General features: G+C 39.5%; 1 protein-coding gene across 1 annotated transcript in view; it reads left to right on the plus strand.

The window, feature by feature from the left end:
• LOC135706815 (uncharacterized) overlaps positions 1-22,860 on the plus strand; it is a 277,123-nt gene that overhangs the window by 88,399 nt on the left and 165,864 nt on the right. Inside the window, 1 exon segment of the mRNA XM_065228484.1 lies at positions 9,508-9,702. Within this exon segment, the coding sequence (XP_065084556.1) occupies positions 9,508-9,702 (195 nt within the window).

Genomic DNA, 22,860 nt, shown 5'->3' on the forward strand with positions numbered 1-22,860 from the left:
AATTTTGCATAATTTGTGCGATGATGGGTTACGGCAAATAAATTTCGATTTCTGAGTTGTCGAGTTGGTACATAAAAATTTAATTTTGATAAAAGTTCTGCTGAGTTAATGCGCTGCGAAACGATATCGTTTACAAACGAAACCATTGCATATTCACGACGCTCTTTTAATGTTTGTATGTTTATAAGCATGCAGCGTGCTTCATATGATGGAAGAGGAAATGATGTCCAACCTAATTTACGAAGGGCATATAATAGAAATTGCTTTTGTACTGATTCTAATCTTTCTTCGTGCGTGATTGAAAATGGAGACCATACAATGCTGCAATATTCCAGTATTGACCTCACATAGGCAATATATAGTGTTTTAATTGTGTATGGGTCCTGAAAGTTATAGCAAAAGCGCTTGATAAAGCCTAGCATGTTATTTGCCCTGTGAATAATTGTATTGTAATGGTCTATGAAAGTTAGTTTGGAGTCTAAGATAATCCCTAAATCCCTGACTCTTTCACATTTTTCTACATTCTGATTTCCTAATGCAATTGAAATGTTTGATGGTGTTCTTTTTCTGCTAAATGATATTAAGTTGCATTTTTTTACATTCAGTTCTAATAGGCTTTTTTTACACCATGTGTAGAATATGTGTATTTCACTCTGGAATATATTGATGTCTTCATCATTTTTTATTTCCAAAAAGAGCTTCATGTCGTCGGCATAGATTAGCAATTTTATTTTTTTGAGAATGAAGGAAATGTCGTTTACGTACAGAATAAAAAGAAGAGGTCCCAGATGAGAGCCTTGCGGGACTCCTGAGGTGACTTGAATTGGGGTCGATTTCTTTCCGTTGAATTTAATTATTTGTTGGCGGTTAGTTAAATATGATTCAAGCCATTTCAGGAGTCCTGGCTCAATTCCAATTTTTTTCAATTTGAAAAGAAGCATTGGTATGTCAATTCGGTCAAATGCCTTGCTAAAGTCTGTATAGAGAGCTTCTACGTGGTTTCCATTATCCATTGCATTTAATGAATAGTCTATAAATTCAAGTAAATTTGTCGAGGTCGAACGTCCTTTAAAGAAGCCGTGTTGCATGTCAGTAATTCTATTTTTGGTTTGAAGAAATAATTTTTCATTTACAATTGCCTCGAAAAGCTTTGGAATGCAAGAGATAATGGCTATTCCACGATAATTACGTACGTCAGATTTTCGGCCAGATTTAAAAATAGGTACTAAAAATGAGCTTTTCCATATTTTTGGGAAGGTTCCGGATTCCAGTGACATATTAAAAAGCCAAAACAATGGAGCAGTGAGTTCCATTGCTAGACTTTTTAAAAATACTGGAGGAATTCCGTCAGGTCCAGGACCTTTTGAGGCGTCTAAATTCTTTAAAGCCTGCAAAATATCCTGCACTTGAAGTTGATTGACGCCAATGTCCCTTGAAAATTCTGGATGAAATGCAAAATAATCGCGGTCGCGATCTTCATCGGAAAATGTCGTATAGATTTCTTGAAAAAAAATTGCAAAAAGCTTACAATTTTTTTCCGAGCTATCCCCGACACGTTCGTCAAGATGCATTATTGATGGAAAATTGTCAGATTTTAATTTGGTTTTTACGTAATTAAAGAAGTTCTTTGGGCAGGACTTTATTTCAAGTTCAGTTTTTGAATTAAATTCTTCAAATGCATTACTGATGGCTAAATCTAGTTGATCGCATAAGTCCAAATAGATAGCCAAATTTTCACTATTATTGTGTTTTTTGTAATGTTTATGTGCTTTCTGTTTTCGATTTTTTAAGTTTTTTATTTGTCTGTTATACCAGACTGGATTTTTTGTGCTTCTGTAGCGTCTTTTTTTCTTCAAAGGTATTTCTTCCAAAATTATTCCTGATAAAATTTGGTAGAAGATGTCTACAGCAGTTTCGACATTTCCTTCATTCCTTAGAATTATTTGCCAATTGACGCTGTTTAATTTATGTTTGATTTTTTCGTAGTCTGCTAATTTGTATTCAAAGACTTCCTCGTATTCGCAGTCGTTGGGTCTTTGGTATTCGTGTACAAATAAAGAATATTCAATTGCTGTGTGAAACGCTTCGTTTTTCCACAATGGGTTTAATGATTCGGTCACACAGAAATCTTCATAAATATTCGTTAGTAAAAAGTCCAAATAGCAATTTTGTTGATTTTTGATGTGGTTAATTTGGTTCAGTCCTAAATTAGCAGTTTTGTCAAAAATGAACTGCAATGTTTCATTATCCCCAACGACTGGGAGTAAGATACATTCATTTTCAGAGTCCAGAATGAAGTCAGCATGGCGTTGATTAAAGTCTCCATAGATGTGAACTTTAACCTCAGGAGGAAGCTCAGATAGAATTTGTTCAGCACTTTGGAAGAAGGCTTCATAAGTGCTTTTATGAGCATGGTCTGGTGGAAAATACACTGAGGCGAACACGTGCGTTTCACCGGCTATGTGTGATTTCACCCAAATATGCTCAAATTCTGTAAATTTTGGTGTAAAGATAATTTCTGAGTTAAAATTGGCCGAAAGAGCTATAAGGACTCCACCGCCTGACTTCTTCTGAGTTGCATGAAAATTTCTGTCGTCTCTGAATACATTAAAAGCATTTCCAAAGATTTCTTCACTTTTCACGCTTTCGTCCCAGCTTGTTTCAGTTGCCAGAATGACCGAGAAGGATGAGCATAATAAATTTTGATAGATTTCCTTCATTTTAGCTGGGCTTTTCATGCGATTGAAATTTTGACAGTAAATCAAAATTTCAGTCGCATTCTGTTTATGTGAAGAGATCTTTGGAAGTACGTCGGTTGATAAAATATTTTCATTGGTATTATTATTTACCTCTTTCTCGTCGAAAGGAGTCATTGCTTCCGAAAATTCGGGTTGTGAAATTTGTCGGCGCTTTCCCTTATACGCTGCAGGTGTTGGATCCTCTGGTTGTTAAGATGACGCCGATAGGATTCCAAATCGTCAGATGCCGCCTGTTTTGGTACACCATGTTCTTCATGCACCTCGAAAAAGATTTTCCTAAGTTCCTCCGCTGAAGTCGGTAGTCCTTCGGATGCCAAATTAATTTTGATGCTAGTAGTGGTCATTCCTTCATGGCAAAACGATGGCTCCTTGTCATGCATATATGCCAAATAAAGGCGAACGATGTACATTATTTTTGTGTCCCGTAGTCGTGCTTTCAGGAAACGCCCGTCCCCATCAGCTGATTGCTGCGTCAAGCTTACGATGGGTGGGCGCATAGGGTCGATTGACCATCCAGATGTTTGATTTGATGTATTTGTATTTGATTGCAATGATGACGGCGTTTCAGTCTTGTTGTTGTGTTGTACCTGCTTTTCTGTCCGGTATTGGTTGATGGTTTCACCCTTCCTGAAGTTGATGAATTTTGGGACCGAGAGGGCTGCAATTGGGTGGTCGGTGGTCAATGGCGGACCAGCAAATTGTACTTTCGCTGTGGCCAGTAGTTGCTTGTCCGATCCCTTGGCGCGGCTGTATTCATTTCCTTGGATGATGTTTTTGGTACTGCTGGTGTGGATTTGTTGTTGTTTTCGTCGTTTTCTGCTGCGTTTGGATTTTTCAGCAGCTTTTTCCTGCAACCTGCGAGTCCGTTGTTTTGCGTCAAATTTAGACCAGTCCTGCTTCCAGTGCCATTTGTTGCCTAAAAACCGCCATCCAGGAGATGAATGGTCAGTTTTTGGAGATATTGTATTTTTGTGTACTGGAGGACTTTCAGCTAACTCTTCCTCCAAGGTCTTCTGATGAGGTTCTGCAGCATTTATCTGAAGACTAGAAACAGCCCCAGATACAAATTTCACTTCCTCAAGAATTTCCAGAAGTTTCGGCTCTGGATGATGATGATGAGGTGATGATTCGGCCCCTTTTATTGAAAGTGCCATGTCATTAGATAAGCTTGATAGCCGTTCGTCAAGTAATTTTGTAATTTTTTGTGACATCAACGAATTTGATTCGTTGATGCCGGTTATTGTCGCGTGCGCTTGTGAATCACACGTTTTCATATGCTGGCCGACCGCGCTGCACATGTTATTATTGTTTTTATTTATTACTGCCAACGTTTCTTTTACGTCATTTAGCAGGTGCTCAATGCTGTCGAATAATTCTGATACTAAGCAGAATTTTTTTAGGTCAGCAGCAATGCGGTGGTTCGCGTCCGTTTGAGAGTGGATTGCTTCCACAAGTTGCTCCTGTTGATGAAGCAGCTTCCTCACGTCGGCTTCCTTCCGTAAAATGTGCTGGCAGTCAGCACACATAGGCACCATGAATGCCGTGATGAAATGCTCCCGTTGTCGCTGTACTCCGACACAGGCAGCATGGTATTTTTTGTTGCAAAATTCGCACTTCCATAGAAAGCGGTCGTCGTTGATGCTGCATGATATTACACCGCACGGCATAACTGCTTATGTTTTAAATATTCGACGCGATACTATAAGGTACAAATGGCCAGCGAGACCCACACGCGTCGTTGTCGAAGTGTAAAAAAAAAATATATATATATATACAAATTACTTGCGGACCAAAATGCAAATGCGTCCGCGCCCGAAGACAGCTCGTGGCGAAAAAATATATACAATACAGTTGGATCCCCCTTCTTGGACTCTTTTACCGAGACGCCCTGCATCCAGTCTGTTGTGACGAATAGTTGATGCAACATTTGTGAGGACAACATGGGGTCAGCTTTGAGCATCTCTGCTGATATGCGATTAACCCCCGGGGCTTTGTTGGACTCCATACTTCGGATGGCTGCTTCAGTGTTGACGCGAATAACGCGCCTCACTCTTGGCGGATCTTGCCGAGATGTTGATGGTTGGTTGACCGTTGAACTTTCGAGAAGTTGTTCAAAGTGTTCAAACCAACGTTTTAACTGGTCAGTGGGGTCGATGAGCAACTGTTCAGTTGCGTCTTTCACAGATATCCTTGGGTTCATCCTTGCCACGCTCAGGCGTCGTGAAACATCATAGAAGAGGCGGATATCGCCAGTTGCTGCGGCTTTCTCCCCTTCATCAGCCAGGAAGTCCACCCACGCTCGCTTGTTCCGTATACAGGAGTGCTTAACTTCCCTCTCTAGAGCCGAATGCCGCTGACAGGCCTCGTTCTTGGCTCTCCGTTCCTCAATCTTCCTCCAGGTTTCAGCGGTGATCCACTCCTTCCTCTTAGTACGCAGCTCACCCAGGTTGTTCTCACTTGTTTCAATAAAGGCATTCTTGATGTTCGTCCACTGTTCTTCTACGCTGCCACCTTCCGGTATATTAGCTGCTCGAGCTTCGAGTTCTTCGACGAACGATCTCTTCACTGCTGGGTCTTCCAGTCGGCGTGTGTTGAATCGCCGCCCCCGCCGTTGAACCCACGCACTGCGTAGGCGGTCAGACGCGATGTCAGCGCTGCGTTTATTCCGAACATCAAGAAGTCTCCGTCTACATTTTCGGCTGATGCAGATGTGGTCGACTTGGTTCTCTGTATATCCAACACGGGAGACCCATGTAACTTTATACACTGGGCGATGGGGGATGAGCGAACCCCCGATCACCATGTCGTTGTTGCCACAATACTCTGCAAGCAGCTCGCCGTTCTTGCTTATATCTCCGAGACCATGGCATCCCATAATGCGCTCATAGTCTGAGTTGTCGGAGCCGATCTTCTCATTGAAGTCGCCTTTGTAGATCTTGATATCACCTTTTGGAGTCTTATCCACGACAGCATTCAGTTGACTGTAAAAGTTCTCTTTGTCCTGCAATTCAGCAGTATCGGTTGGCGCATAACATTGGATTATGGTAAGGTTTCGGACCCGTGTTCTGAATCTGGCAACGATTATTCTCTCATTGATAGTTCCCACTTGATAAGCACAACCTGTGCTTGGGCGCTAAGCAGAAAACCAACTCCACGATGTCGCGTAGCGTTATCACCTCGCATACCAGAATATAAAAGTACCTGTCCCGAAGTCAGCTTGTGTACGCCAAAGTTCGGCCAGCGGACTTCACTAAGTCCCAGGATTTCTAGCTTCATACGGCGGGCCTCACTGTCGAGTTGTGCCAGTTAGCCGTGTTGGGCTAGCGTCAGCACATTCCATGTTCCAATTCTTGTCCGTTGTTTAGCGCTAAAAGTCGTTGCCATAAAATCAGTTCGTAATCTTTCAATATGGGTTTCTGTAACAATTTGAAGGTTTCGGAGACAGTAGGTGGTTGGCCTAAGGTCTCCTATCCGCCGTGATGGGACTGCCATTTTGGGTATAGCTTTCGGGGAGAAGCATTTCGTATTTAGCCGCTGGATGCCAGTCAGACGCTGTTTGAGCCGCTCCTAACATGGAGAACAGACGCTCGGGTTTTGTAAGCCACATCCTCCGAAAAGGATGCATCTCCCCCTTCCCTATCATCATACGACCAAAGTTCCCACCGGGGTTGGTTACCCGATCTTCCCTAAGGTTACTCGTACTCCAGCCTGCACCGCGGGAAGGAAGCGATAGGAGTTACTGGGCAAGAGGCTAAGGACCACTTTCACTTGCGTGACGGGTCTATTTTATAACCTTCAAGTACGCGAAGTACCGCATTATCCCAGTCATTGCCAGCCTAATATGTGTGTGTGTGTGTGTGTGTGTCATCCTCTATCCCTCACCCAGCCGGGGGCGTTGGACAAGTAGAACTGCGAATAATTTGATCAAATCTCATGCTCCGTAATGGTGCCCTTTATGTTGTGAAGACTAGTACTTCAAAAAGGGTAACTTTTGAGGCAAGACAGGGTGTCCTCAACAAGTTAAGGGAACAGGATGCACTAGATGTCCACAACAGGTACAGCACAACATCACATAGACGCCCTTATTCACACTAACTACTCAGGGGATAGAAGGTCAAGAAGAGCCACCGCCGCCAACTAAAGCTTGAACCGGGTACCTGGGACTCCCACGATATACCCGCGGCAATGGTCAGCAGACGATGCCCTGTGCGTATTTAGTATGCGTCATCTAAACCATAATTTGCATCACCACAAATACACTTGTCAACCATCTTCAACTGGAACGTACTCACCAAATCACTTCACCCGGGAGCGCATTCCCGATGCTCCCACGCGTATTTTTCTCTCCACTCCAACCACACGACAACCAAATATCACTTTTCTTCACTTTTCTTTTTCAAGACACTCCGTGCACAAAAGCAATGCACATCGCAAAACCCTAACAATAGATCAGCGCCGTGCTCAACACCGCGTAAATAAACAGAAATTAAAATTTTCACTCGCGATGCCACAAATTTTTGGTCCGGGAGAAACAATCAAACCACGCAGCGCCAAATCTTCTGATGCTTGCCACAGTCATTGCCAGCCTACTAAAGTCTAAATTAAAACATTTCAAACTTACTTAAAAATGCCACAATGACATAGACATCTCCAAAATGGCATGAAATTCCCAAAATAGTGCTATACCCAAGCAAGGGACGTAAGATTTGCAAACAATAATGAGGGATCGCAGGATATTAATGGAGAATGAAAAAACTTGGAGTGTATTAAGGTGTATTCAGATCTGAGCGTGTATTAGCGGAGCGGAGCAAATTTTGCGTTGAAATGAAAGAGACAACTATTACTTCTCTCCTTCTCGTACCTTCGCAAATTTTGCCCCGCGCGTGAAATATCGCTCAAGACGGAATTCACCTTTAGTGAGTGAAATTAATCATGATAAAAAATAGAAAAAAAGGTTGCCGACTGGACTCGAAGCACGGTCGTTGTGATTTTCAGATCTGTGCTTTGTCCACTGCTCTCCTCTTCGTGCTTCGGAAAATAGATAGGTGAAAAACGAATAAGAAGCGCGCATTTCCTATCATACTCAATTTCGTATGCTTTTTCTGTTAGATGGGAATTGGACAGAATCATACATCGTTCTACAACGTTATTTAATTAATTTATAAAATCCTTTCTGGTTTATTCGAAAGCGTAGACAGAACACGAAATAAAAAGAAAAACAATCACTAAAAGGTCCACTTATAAACGCTTAGAAAAAACAACAAGGCACAGCCCTATGGGGTTGTGCGCAATGGTGACGTAGGACTACGTGGTCTTTTATAATAAATCTTATTTTGTTAATTGCAGCAGGAGCTTATGTTTTGTGTAGGAATCGGAATTTGAGCGGGGTGCTCTCTGTTTATACTCTTTAGTATGACGCGCTTGACGTGGCCCACAGTGACTCACGAAGAGCTACTGATTCCGATCAATAGCGGTGCGGCTTCTCCCTCCTTCTGTGGATGCTCATGTGGGCTGCAGCTCGTTGTGTACTGGAGAACAATATTCAACGCCACGCGCCGAAAGCACTGCTGCTGCTGCTAATGATGCCGCCGACCGGACACCACCACATACGGTGATTGTAACTTAATACGATCAGTGATTGAAAGCAGCCTTTATAGCTAGCTGCTTGCGGGGAGCTTTTCGTTGTGTACTAGAGAACACCACCACTCACCACATGGTGATTGAATAAACACCGTTTGGTGAGATCGGATGGAATTCAACATTGAAATCTGTGTTAGGGAAATCGCTTTTCGCAGGCAATCGGTGACTCTTTTAAATATCATAGCAACAGTTGCACATTCGTTCAATTTTCAATAGTGGACAAATTTCTGATCGATTGGTGATAATATTGTTGAAATTAGTCCAGGAGCACCTGAGTTATAAACGTTCGATTTTTTTTCATAATTTCGTTACATGCTCCATTATTGGTTTTCACAAAGTGTACCCCCATATAGAAATCACAGACGTAGTCCTACGTCAAAATCATGTAAAGTTAGGTGCTCTGAGAGTGACACATACGAGCGTCAACTTTGATATAAATTTGAGTCATAACAGACGTCAAATATAGCTCAATCAGGCGTACTTTTCGTCGATCAACGAACTTTTTAGTCTCGGAGCACTAAATATTACATGACATGTTTGTTTACGTCTCATCTTCTAGGTCAAGGATGGATTCCATCACGTGAAAAATTAGTTATTTCTAAGAGTGTAATATTTTGCTAAACGACGTGTTCGAGGTATCAGCCAAACCATTTGTGGCATAGTTCTATTATTTGGGTTTGCGTTCGTTGGCCTAAGGATCTAAGATTGGGCCTATCGCTAAATCATTGCGACGGTACTAAATAATGGATATTTTTGGTCGCTATTGAAAATTTAGTCGATGGCCGAATCTATATATAGGCCCAAATTAGGGGCATTTAGGCCAACATTACATCCATTTCTCCTACATGTCTGGTTTGCGTGTAACATTAAATTGCACTGTCCTGAAAACGCCAAAACAATTATTCCATTTATCGCCATGACATTGCAATTCATAAATGATTCTGAAACGATTTTATAATTGAAGCAGTTAGATTCCCTCAAGCCAACATTTGACTCTCTAGTGGAACTGAAAAATATCTGGCTATCAATTTGTAATTTTAACGTCATCTGTGGAAATATGCTAAAACGTTTCCTTAATTCCTCATCTATGTTTCATTTTTCATTTCAGATACGTGGCGTCGAGATCGGTATCGTAGTGTTAGTGTTAATAGTGTGGGCTGGTGCTATAGCTTTATTTTTTAATCGATGGGGTAAGATCCGAATGTTGCTTCCATATCAGCCGGACTACAAACAGGAACAGCTTAAAGTTCCTGGGACGGGCGTCTGTGCCAACGGTCCCTGCAACGGACAGCACTCGCACCAGGTAGGACAAGCGGTCTATAATTACCACCATTTCCTTCATGTTGTCGTTTTTCTATTTCCTTGTGTTTCTTTTATAAAACGTGACACTGAAGAACAAAAAAAACATTTGCTTTCACCGGTTGTCGTTTACTTGTTTCCTTTCCACTCTCATACAACATTTTCCAAGTTACAAAAATAATACGGAGGACAAGCAAACCGTTTATTCAGTGGCGAATGTTCTTCAGTTGACTTCATCAATTTCCTGCCTTCATGAAAACTAAACAAACATTTTTCACATCGGGAAAGCAAACAACAGGCCCAAAACGCACCACCTATCACAATCTAAATACTTCTAGACTTGTCTCCCTATATTAATGCCTCTTGTGCTACCACCCCTCACATACTCACATACTCTCTTCTTCTAGATGGATAACGAAACAAACAACAATACACATCCACTCACTAATGACTAAATTAACTAACTCTGTTTGAATGCGCACACTGCCTTCATTGGTAAATTTTCTTTTCTTATTTTTTGAGTTTTCAACATAACGATGATCAGTTGTTTGCATCGATACTAACACTGTTAAACTCTTTTTGAAAAATGAGTCCTGAAAAACGTATGTCTTTAGAGATGTTCTGTTGAACATTTAATCGTTGTATGTGTGCAAGATACGTTATTTGAATGAACGAAAGAATTGATTGACACTTGAAATATGCATAACAATACATTAATTGTAAAAAGGCCACCCCATTTCATGATCACAACCTTTCAGAATCACCGCGCGATCATGGCTTTCTCAGTGGTTACCTTCATGCCCCTTCACCTGTACTTATTACTTTAGTTGGACTACCTTAAGTGACTGATAATAGCTTTCTGGTAATCATAGCGATCAAATATTCTTCTCGAAGTTTAATTGAATACACTAGTCATGGTTCTTTCGTTCCTGCATAGTTCAAGGTATTTGTACACATGCATAACTTAAAGATTAAAATTTTTGAAGACGGATTTATCGGCGGTCGTAGATAAATTCATCTACAAAGATTTGTAATGATATCTCATGCAATTTTCAGGTTAGAGAGTTGTGACGTGGTATCACTGTATACCACGTACAACTCTCTATCCTTAATATGGCATTCAGAAAAAAAATCACATAACATTGATGTGGATATTAATTTCAGAACTGATTCTTTGCAATGCAAAACATATTGCATCATTACCCGTTTGTAGTCGACATTCATCTTACCACTAAACAAGTTCGATCTATTTTTAATTCAACTCCAATAATTCGCTGCATTGTTCAAAATCGCAACCGACATATCGTGCCTTGGTTTTCGCCAATCGAACAACTTTCGCATTTCGATTCCTTTCCGTTCCGTTTTTTGATTAAATCCATCAATTTTCGTTTCCACTCCGAGCACACTGACCATTTTAGGATTAATGTTTGTTCCAATTTACTTTCCAATCACACCCGAACCGCTTCCGCACGATGGGTATTTCACCGGACGTCGTCGAATCGTCGTCGTTGTCGTTCCAACTACAAAACTATAACCATTCTACCTTCTGCAAAACTAAACCAAACTACAAAACAAAATCCAAGGAAAAAGAAACTGGACTGGAAGCTTTCGCCAGATTGCAACTTCAAGTAAACTTATTTTTCTCTAAGGTTCTCTTGTTATTTTTTTCTTCTTTTACTTATATTCTTTACTCCAACAAAAAATGTAACAGTATAAAGATATATTTACTCCTTCTTGCTAACAAAACTATAAAAAAAATAATCAAGAACTCAAGCAAAACTAACCAGTACTAATGTCAGTAAAATGTGCCACACAAACACACAAACACAAACGCCCAGCAGCCAGCCATGTACGACACACGGAGACTGACTTTCCGACTTTTATTCCCACATTTTATTGGGTCCAATTTTGCGCGATTCCACTTTTGTCGCTTTCCTGTACCTGTTCCACTTCCCACTCCTTTCAGGCAAACGAAGAATCCTAATTTGTATTTTGCTTCGCTGGCAGTTATATTCAACAGGGCTCCACTCTTACGATGGAGCAAATTTCATATCGTGATTTCTGCAAAGGTTCTTTTAGTTGAAAAGTTTCTTCAATACAAACACCTTAAACACACACACAAACAAAAATCTAAGACTTGAAAACTCTACACCCTCTACACACTACACGAATGTCGTGCTCAGCTTGGAAAGTTTGTTCCAACTCAATAACCAGCCAGAAGCATGTAGGTAGCTTCAAATTTGTTCTTCTTAAAAGCTTTCTCGAGATCAACCGATTCTCCGGGTGCACAGTGCGTGAAAGCTTTGCTCGCATGTGGTCAATTTTATTTTGTCGTCGCATCCAGCGATGATCCAATATAAATAGAAGAAGGCCAATCCAGAAAATTCCTGCAGAGGTGGCAAATCTTATGCTTGGGGTGGAAAGAGTCGGTACAGCTGTTGTGGTGACACCTCTGCAATACAAATGTACATTTAGCACCTCTGCTCCGGATCTCAATCCAGTGGAACTTTACGTAAATTTTTGGAAAGATTGAATTTTGCATAACAAAACATAACTATCATCTGTGGAAGTAGGTATCCGAAAGAGTACAGAAACAAACGATTGTCTAGCGTTGCTTTCATCTGATATTCCACTGGCCTTTACACACAAGGAGCAATTGGCTTCAGTCTTTTTGGATATTGAGGGCGCATTTGATTCAGTTTCCATCGACAAACTGTCAGACAATCTGCACAGTAGTGGATTACCCGGTATTTTAAATAATTTCTTGTATAATTTGCTGTCAGAAAAAAAAATGACCTTCAAACTCGGTCAACTGACAACTTCTAGAATTAGCTACATGGACTTACCCCAAAGTTCATGTTTAAGTACTTTACTTTATAATTTCTACGTTAAAGATATCAATATCTGCTTAGATCGATGCACGCTTAGACAGCTTGCAGACGATGCCGTGGTTTCCCGAGAGGTCCATGTGCGGAAATCTTGCAAAGATCATTGCAAAATTACTTAGATAATCTGTCCTTCTGGGCCAGAATTTTGGGGATCGAGATTTCACCGAAAAAAATGAATTGGTAGTGTTTACAAGGAAGCGGTTTCCAGCCCAACTGCGTCTTAATCTTTTGGGCAGAGACATTACCCAATTCTTAACCTTCAAATACCTTGGAGTCTGGTGTGATTCAAAATGCACTTGGGGTACCCACACTAAGTTCAAATACAAAAGTGTCAGCCAAGGATCAACTTTCTACGATCAATTGATCATTTTGTCAAGCTTCTGCATTCATGTTCCATCAGATGTCACAGCTGTTGTTTGCGGTGACATCTATCGGAAACTAGACACAATCTGTTTTCCTATAATTGTTCACAGTGGACACTGCAGTGCAAAACATGTCTGGTACCTCTATATATGCATTTAGATTATTATTCGAAGTCCCTCCTTTTTTACACATTCTGCACACAAAATAGCTCACCCCTCACAGAATTTCCCGACGAATTTTTTGTATGGGGCGGGGCATAAAGTATCTTTTGCGCAGAATATGTAAAAAAGGAGGGACTTCAAATTTTTTTTTGGCTCTCTGGGGACTGGTAGTAAAGCAGGTAAAATTGTATGGGAAAAAATCATTTTTAATTAATTGTAGCTTGTTTAACAATAAATTCCGGGAAAAAACTGAACGACAAAGTTCCAAATTAATTTCTTTAGGTTGTCGTTCACTTTTTTTCACCTGAATATGCACCGAAAGCGAATTATTCCCACTTCTCTCAATTTCTATATGGGGATTTTTATCACTTCCTACCAACGGGACAGTGCCATCTCTGTAGAAAATGGTCAAACAAAATGATTAATTTCCGGGACATGGTGGGATGCTCACCCGGAAAACCTTATTAAACTATATAAAACGACTATTCTTTCAGTTCTTGAGTATGGCTGTTTTTGCTTCCCCTCGGCAAGAAAAAGTCACCTAATCAAATTGGAACGTATTCAATATCGTTGTTTACGTATTGCCCTTGGTTGTATGTATTCAACACACAATATGAACCTAGACGTTCTAGCGGAAGTAAAACCCCTGCAGAACCGTTTCTGGGAGCTATTATTAAGAGTATTGATCAAATGTAGTGTCAGTAGCAGAGATGCTAGATTTACAGACATGTCTGTGAATTTACAGACTCTTATTTTTTTCGTTACAGACATTTACAGACTTTTCAGTTTTTTCACTGATATTTACAGACTTTTGTAATCAAGGGAAAAAATTATTTAAAATTTATTTGGTTACACTGTTTTTACATTTTTAATCAAATTACACGTGCGATGCATTTTGCAACACGCATTAGAAATTCGCGCGTTTTCAAATCCACCATACGAACGAGCTGTTACTGTTATAGACGGTCATAATTATAGACCTGTCAATATGCTGACATGTTGTATCCGAAAGTTCAACTCACATTGGCCGGTCTATAACTTGACTGTCTATAGTCAGTGTCACTGAAAAAGTGAATGAATCGGACAGTGTGTTTCCATCCTATTCCATATTTTCATTCGGGAACATCCACCCCATAGAGGTAACTATAAGACCAGAATGTTCCGAAAAAACGTCCTCAACTTTTTGGCTCAGCTCTGTTACTATCTTCGTTCCCAAGCTAATCGATGCACCCCTCGAAACATAGGAAAATCCACGACCCATTTTGACCATTTTATCTGTCAAAACTTCATAGCGAATCAAAACAAAAATAGTGTAGTACTAGAATTTTGATTACACGTTTCGATAGTGTAATACTAGAATTTTGATTACAGTACTAGAATTTCGATTCATATACATGAAAAAAAACATCATGTTCATGTCTAGTGATTTTCCGTTGAATTTGCACTACTTGCCAAACATTGCAATTCGATGTGCAAATCCCTTGGACGAGATCATATCGAAGCCTTGTTATATGTTATTCAGAATATGACCATATCATATTACTACGCAGATTACATGTTTTCAAGTGACATTGAACAACATCACAAGGCTTTTAGTAGAAGCAGACGAGACATTGAGCAATACATTTGATAAGTTTGACACTGTTTTGTAATCGAAATTATCTAAATAATACATTATGATTGACTACAGCAGCAATTTTGTATTACTCACGCTCTTGAACGCAAATTATTTTGGGTGGAGATGGAGAATTATCGCTTCTCTCGCTAGACTTCATTTGTTGTTGACTTGCCATCTTCGCGAGTAATGTTTTGACATTTGCTTCCAAAACTAAAACTAATCAATTTTCATCCATTGAAAACAGTAGTGCCGATTCAAATGATAATCATTTTAATTTAAAGGTGCTACACAGTACATATTTTTCAACGACAAATCACTTTGTTTCAAAACGCAAATAACTTGAAAACCAATGATAAATCACTTCGATTCGTAGTGCCGCATAATAGACTGAGTCAAGTGCAAGAGCATTTGGATTAGATGTGATAACTTTTTACCGTGTAGAATGGGCTACGCTTATACATGTACTTGGGACTAATAGGCTAGTCAAGCAGTGAGTCAATTTCAAATCTTTAGTTTACACTGGTTGGTTATACTTTCATGGAGCGACTGTCATCTCTCGTCTTCGCTTAATTTTGCAAAATGTTGCCGCGCACTTCATTTTTATTCAGTTCCAGTCGAGCGTTCAAATTCTCTCAAGTCTCAACAGCATTGGGGTACTATATGAAAGTCATATAAAGCCACTCGAAGAAACATGGTCAAAAGATGACCATGTGGCATTGTCTAAAGATCCCTCCAAAACCGTGCTGCTGTTTTGACTGAAATTTTCTTTGCGCATCTCTATCAACGTCTCTGTCGTACTTGGCTTCGTTGGACAGTACTCTCCATTTCTCGATGATCTTTATTTCGATATTACTTCCTATCTTAATCGTGTCAGCAACCCTGATCCTGATTCATCAACACTTTTTGAGCACGAAGATTCGTTCTTTTGATTGCCGATTTCTTCATATTTAGGTGGTGGAAGCTAACCTCGAGATAGCCGCGAGTAATCGGCCCACGCTTTACTAACGTTAGTTTTAAGTAATTTTGTAATCTAAACAATGAATATAGGCTAGAGCAAATGAGCCTGGAAAAATAAATGCATTGTAAAAAAAAAGGTGGTGGAAGTTGAATCTCACTCTAAGATGTGCTCGTTCCCCCGCTGCTGGTGTCCAAAAGGACCAGTACTAAGTAATTAACGGATTTTCACACTACTTGGCATATAAGAACAACTCAAATTTAAGTTAAAATAACTCAAACTCTAGAAACCGTAGTTTACTGGTAGACTGAGTAAAATTTTCCGAGCCTCATATATCTTTTAAAATATGACAAAAATCGACGAAAAATTTAACATTTTAGAAACATACTTTAAAATATTGTTTCACATATCCAATGGAAAATATTCATTACAATTTCACATAACTTTCATGGGATATCATATTAGGGAATTGCTCCACAAAATCACATGAACCTTCGTTACCGTTTGGGTACTTTGCCTTATGGAAAAAAGCTCTAGTCGAGCGATGGCAGTGCTATAAAGAGCGAGCACTCAACCGAACGAGACAGCAATCCACTAGTATACTGCTGTTCGGTGCGCTCAAGCCTGAGAACCATGAACGTGTTTAATCAGTAATGATTGATCTAATGTTTGTTTAGAATTAATGATACTATTATTCATATTGTTGCCTATTGAATGGTGAATGAATAGTAAAGCACTAATGGCGCATTCATATACATAAAACAGCTAGGAATTAGGGAACTGAATAAACTTCTGTATGGACGGTTGAATTAAATACAGAAACACACCAACTGTTATACACCTACATTTAGCATACAGAAAACAACACCCACCATCCGGATCATGAAGGAGAAGGGAAATTTGGAATGGGACTAATGGATCAAGAAGAAAAGGGACATTTTGGGAAAAGGGACATATATGGTCTGCTACCGGTCCGAAGAATAGCACTAGTTCTTTTCCACACCAACATTTGAGTCAACAAGTTCACCAAGTTGATGAACAGTCGAATACGGGTGGTAAGAGATGAACTAGCCTATGGCTAAAAATCTCTATAATAAAGGAAAAAAAAAGAATACGGGTGGAAAAACAAAGCTGCCTAAAATCCTTTGAAACCTTAGAATCAGGACCCATTGAGTTTTACCTCAAAGCCGTGCGTAAATCAGCCCGAGATCACACCGGGCCAACAATTACCAACAAGTCAATTGGAATAGAACATTTTTCACTGATGGATCACGCATTGATGGATCCACATTCAGGAACCTTGTTCCGTTTATGTTGCTGAGCTAGCAGCAATCAATTTCACATTGGGGATGATTTCCGACATGCCCACAGACGATTACTTCATCTTCTCGGATAGTCTCAGTTCGATTGAGGCTATTCGGTCGATGAAACAAGGTAGGCACTCATCTTATTTCCTTTCAAAGTTAAGGGAGTAGATGAGTTTGCTGGTTGAAAGATCATATATGATTACCTTTGTATGGGTCCCCTCACATTGCTCAATCCCAGGCAATGCGAAGGCAGGCTCTCTCGCAAAGGTGGGCGCACAACAAGGCGAGATTTATAATAGAAGAATTTCACATAGCTCCGTGAGATCAAAATATATCATCATCAAAATGTGCTGGAGCTCAGCTTATTGATGACTCTTGATGGAGCTTTTGGCAAGCCTGCCCACAGGTAGATCGCGAAGCAGTTTGGAATCGACAATTCAACCGTGTCCCGAGTGGTAAAATCATTCAAGCAGACGCAGACGACCAAGCGGCTAGCTGGCAGCGAAAGAAAAGCGAAGTCGACCGACGCAAGGAAGGCGAGCGACTACTTCAAGTGCAATCCGAACCTTTCGATTCGGGATGTGGCCAAGAAGGTCAATTTTTCAGCCTGGTTCATCCAGCAGACAATGAAGCGGGCCAGACTTCATGTCTGCAAGGTAAGGAAGGTGTCTAACCGAACCGATTAACAGAATACGGTGGCCAAATCCCGCATAACGAAGCTGTACCGCGAGTGGTTGGTGCAGCCGAAATACATCGTGATGGAAGAAGAGACGTACATTAAAGCGGACGCCAAGCAGACCCCGGCCTAGAGATTTTCGCTTGCAAGTCCCGCCTGGATGTTCTGGAGAAGTTCCGGAAGAAGAAGGCCGACAAATTTGCCAAGAAGTACTTAGTGTGGCACGCAATCTGTGGGTGCTTCAAATTCAGCACATAACGGCCGGCATGCTTGGCATGCACAGTTGTACACACCAACTGCTCATTTGTTAATAACTTTTCACTCAAATTATTGAAAATTGATTTTCTTTAAAGTAATTGATAGATTAGGATCATAGCTTAATATAGATATGCAGTAGGTAAATTTTAACATTTGAATCAACACCAATGAATTTTTACACTTTAGGTCCGAGATGTGCAGCGAGCATTTCTGACTTGACTTTGCAACGCAAAAACAAATACAGTTTATTACTTGAATTGAAATCTACTTTTTCTTACGTACCTATTACAAGCTTAAACTTTATTATATATACTGCTTCAAGCAGAACTATGTTTTGTCAACTGTGTGCAAAGTTATTAGCAAATGAGCAGTTCGTGACCAAAACTGTGTATGCCAAGCATGACGGCCGGCACCATAAACGGCCACATATATAAATAAGAATACTTCCAGAAGCACCTGCTGTGCTTCCTCCGGTCCCACGAAGGTGACACTCTGTTTTGGCCGGATCTGGCATCGTGTCATTATGCGAAACCGGTGATGGAATGGTACGAAACTAACAATGTTGTTTTTGTGCCGAAGGAGGCAAATCCACCAAACTCGTCAGAACTTCACCAATTAGAAAAACTCTGGGCGATTATAAAGGGCATGCTCCGGAAAACAGGGATTCAAAAACGATAAGGATTTGAAGAAAGACCGTTTTTGCCTAGGAGACGGCGGTGTGGCGGCGTGACGCCGTTGACTTTGATCGGCGGTGGCGTGCTTCGGCGTATCACTGTCAAAATGTCACATTTCAAAGTTGAATTTAAATCAAAATATTATATTACTGTATGTGTGACTTGCTGCAGATAACTCCATTTTGAGTTGGTTACCGAAAACACCATCGAAACATTTCGGAATATTAACGGAACTACATCCTAAGATCCGGATAAAAAAGCCTATTTAGAAAAGATGGTCAGGTACGGACATTTTTATCCGAAACCTGACCCGTCCCTCAACAGGTTCGGTTGTGTACGGGTATGCAAATAAATAAATTTTCGGGTTGGGATCGGATACGGATAACAACAAACGTGGGGGTACGGGTATTACTTGAATATTATGCAATTAAGAAAGTACGAGATGAACTAGGCAATGAGCTGAAAATCTCTATAATAAAGTTTAAAAACAAATTAAGAAATTATTGGTTTTGACCATCAAAACAAGCTTTTAGCGAATTTCTTCAACAAATACCACATACCATGTGCTTTGACAAAAACAGAAACCTTAAAATTAAGTATATGTTTTCATGATCAGGAACGATTTTGTTTACTAAATACTCAACCCGTACCCCCGGGTACGGGTATTCAGAAAACTTAATTTTCGGGTTCCTTCGATCATCCTTATTATTCATTTATGGCTGTTTCACCAAACCGATGACGGTGGTTTCGATTTACAGCGCGGTCAAGAAAATCTTACTGGATTTTCTCGACTTCCCTTAGCATAGAGTGCTTTTGGCAGTGCTCGGATTTGTCATTGTCATTGACAGACTTTCGCGCGATATTGACAAAATTGGTCGTCACATAGTCACTGACAGACTTGATCCTTAAAAAAACCTTCGTCATACACTCATTCATTTGTCGTCAATGGCAAAGATTCATCTGGTAACAAAAAGTGTAATTTCATACATTCTGTGTCACATTTTTTTTTTTTTTTTAACTCTTTATTTGTTCCAAATTCAAAATAAATTACATTTCATTTTAACCTAGGTGCTCCAGTTACTGCAGTAACGTACCAGCCTTAATTGATATGATATATATCTAAGTGTTTTTACATTGTTCATGTCTTGGCAATTCAGTATTTTAAACAGGTTTTTTAACCTGCATGTCAGTATAACAATTGATATCTTAAAACTAAAAACTAAAACTAAATCTTATCTAAGTATAAAGGGAATTAATCGTTGCAATTGAGGATTGCAACGATTTTTGCCTTAAATTATTAATTATTTTGTTGGACATTTGTGCTAAAGTCTCAACATTCGAAATTCTATGTACTTCGGTTGTACTGTACCAGGGAGGCAACTTCAAAATCATTTTCAGAATTTTGTTCTGAATCCTTTGAAGTGCTTTTTTCCTGGTAGTGCAGCAACTAGACCATATTGGCACAGCGTAAAGCATGGCCGGTCTAAAAACTTGTTTAAATATTAGAAGTTTATTCGTCAGGCAAAGTTTGGATTTTCTGTTTATAAGAGGATACAAACATTTAATATATTTGTTACATTTGGTTTGAATGCCCTCAATGTGATCTTTAAAAGTTAATTTTTGGTCAAGTATTAATCCAAGATATTTCACTTGGTTTGACCAGGAAATTGGAACTCCGTTCATAGTGACATTGTGACTACTACTAGGTTTCAAAAACGAAGCTCTAGGCTTATGTGGAAATATTATAAGTTGAGTTTTGGAAGCGTTGGGAGAAATCTTCCATTTTTGTAAATAAGAAGAGAAAATATCTAAACTTTTCTGCAGTCTGCTGCAAATAACACGAAGACTTCTTCCTTTAGCGGAAATGCCTGTGTCATCAGCGAACAAAGATTTGTGGCAACCCTGAGGCAAATCAGGGAGGTCCGAAGTGAAAATGTTATACAATATAGGCCCAAGAATGCTACCCTGAGGAACACCTGCCCTAACAGGTAGTCGATTAGATTTGGAATTTTGATAATTTACTTGAAGAGTTCTGTCAGTTAAATAATTTTGAACTAATTTCATAATATAAAGTGGAAAATTAAACTTTTTCAATTTAGCAATCAAACCTTCATGCCAAACACTGTCGAATGCTTTTTCTATGTCTAGAAGAGCAACTCCAGTTGAGTGGCCTTCAGATTTGTTTGAACGAATTAAATTGGTAACTCTTAAGAGTTGATGAGTAGTTGAATGCCCATGGCGAAATCCAAACTGCTCATCTGCAAAAATTGAGTTCGTATTGATGTGAAGCATCATTCTATTCAAAATTATCTTTTCAAAAAGTTTACTTATTGAAGAAAGCAAACTTATTGGACGGTAGCTAGAAGCTTCAGCTGGATTTTTATCCGGCTTCAAAATTGGAACAACTTTTGCATTTTTCCATTTATCAGGAAAGTATGCCAAATGGAAACATCTGTTAAATAATTTTACCAAGAAAGACAGGGTACTCTCTGGGAGTTTTTTGATGAGGATATAGAAAATTCCATCATCACCTGGAGCTTTCATATTTTGAAAATTTTTAGTTATAGACCTTACTTCGTCCAAATCAGTCCCCCAGGAATCATCAAAAATATTTTCCCGAGAGAAAATATTCAGAAAATCCCGAGCAACCTGATTCTCAATAGGACTAGTAAGACCCAAACTGAAATTATGGGAACTCTCGAATTGCTTAGCAAGTTTCTGAGCTTTTTCCAAATTTGTGATCAAAATTTTACCACCTTCTTTAAGCGCTGGAATAGGCTTTTGAGGTTTTTTCAAAATTTTTGTGAGTTTCCAAAAGGGTTTGGAACTCGGGTCTAATTTAGAAATATTATTTTCAAAAGTTTTGTTCCTCAGGGCAGAGAATCGCTTTTTAATTTGTTTTTGTAAATCCCGCCAGATAACTTTCATGGCAGGATCGCGTGTTCTTTGATATTGTCTCCTACGGACATTTTTAAGACGGATCAAGAGCTGAAGATCATCGTCTATTATAATTGAATCGAATTTAACCTCGCATTTTGGTACTGAGGCAGCTCTTGCTTCAACTATAGAAGTAGTCAGAGATTCAAGAGCATAATTAATTTCATCTTTGGTTTGCAAAGGAATGTTTGGATCGAAGTTATATTCCATAAATGTTCGATACCGCTCCCAATTAGCTCTATGGTAATTGAAAGTAGAGCTGTTGGGATTAGAAATTATTTCTTGGGATATTTCAAAAGTTACTGGAAGGTGATCAGAACCGAAGTCAGCATGGGTAACCAATTGGCTACAAAGTTGACATGAATCAGTTAAGACCAAATCAATAGTGGAGGGATTTCTTGCAGAAGAAAAGCATGTTGGGCTGTTTGGATATTGAATAGTGTAATAACCTGCAGAACAATCATCAAACAGAATATTACCATTGGAATTGCTTTGAACATTATTCCATGAGCGGTGTTTTGCATTAAAATCACCAATAATGAAGAATTTAGACCTATGACGGGTAAGTTTCTGGAGGTCACCCTTGAGAAAATTCTTTTGCTGGCCTACGCATTGGAATGGCAAATAGGCAGCTATAAACGTAAGTTGTCCAAATTTTGTTTCAACAGAAACTCCCAAAGTTTCAAAAACTTTGGTTTCAAATGAAGAAAGAATTTTATGTTTGATTCGTCTATGAATAATGATGGCAACGCCACCACAGGGTCCATCAAGACGATCATTTCTATAAATCAAGTAATTTGCGTCCTTCTTAACCTTATGGGCAGGTTTAAGGAACGTTTCAGTTATAACGGCAATATGCACGTTATGAACTCTCAAAAAGTTAAAAAGCTCGTCTTCATTATCTTTAAGAGATCGAGCATTCCAATTTACAATATTTAATGCTTTAAAATCCATTACTGAATTTTAAAGTCATGACAATATTATTTGCAAATTTTACTCCAGTTTGAATAGCATCAAACATGGAGTTAGATTTAAGCATATCAGAAATCATGTCAATTAATGAATTCTGTAAAAATTCCATTTTGGGGGCAGTAATGCTTCCTAAGTCAAAATTGTCAAAATTTCCGTTAGAACGTTGGTTAGTATTTTGATTTCTACCCGCTGCAATAGCAGCATAGGTAGCTCCATTAACTCGCTGAACATTGTTAGCAGCGATGGGAGTAGGTACAGATGAAACATTTGAAGCAGGGGAGATATTTGTACCTACGGGTACGAATGTAGAATTTGTTCCTCGCTGACCGTTGTTAACAGCAGAGGAATTTGTA

This window comes from Ochlerotatus camptorhynchus, unplaced genomic scaffold (genome assembly GCF_037179485.1).
Source record: "Ochlerotatus camptorhynchus isolate MF236.1 unplaced genomic scaffold, CSIRO-AGI_Acam_v1.1 ptg000291l, whole genome shotgun sequence".
NCBI classification, from domain to species: domain Eukaryota; kingdom Metazoa; phylum Arthropoda; class Insecta; order Diptera; family Culicidae; genus Ochlerotatus; species Ochlerotatus camptorhynchus.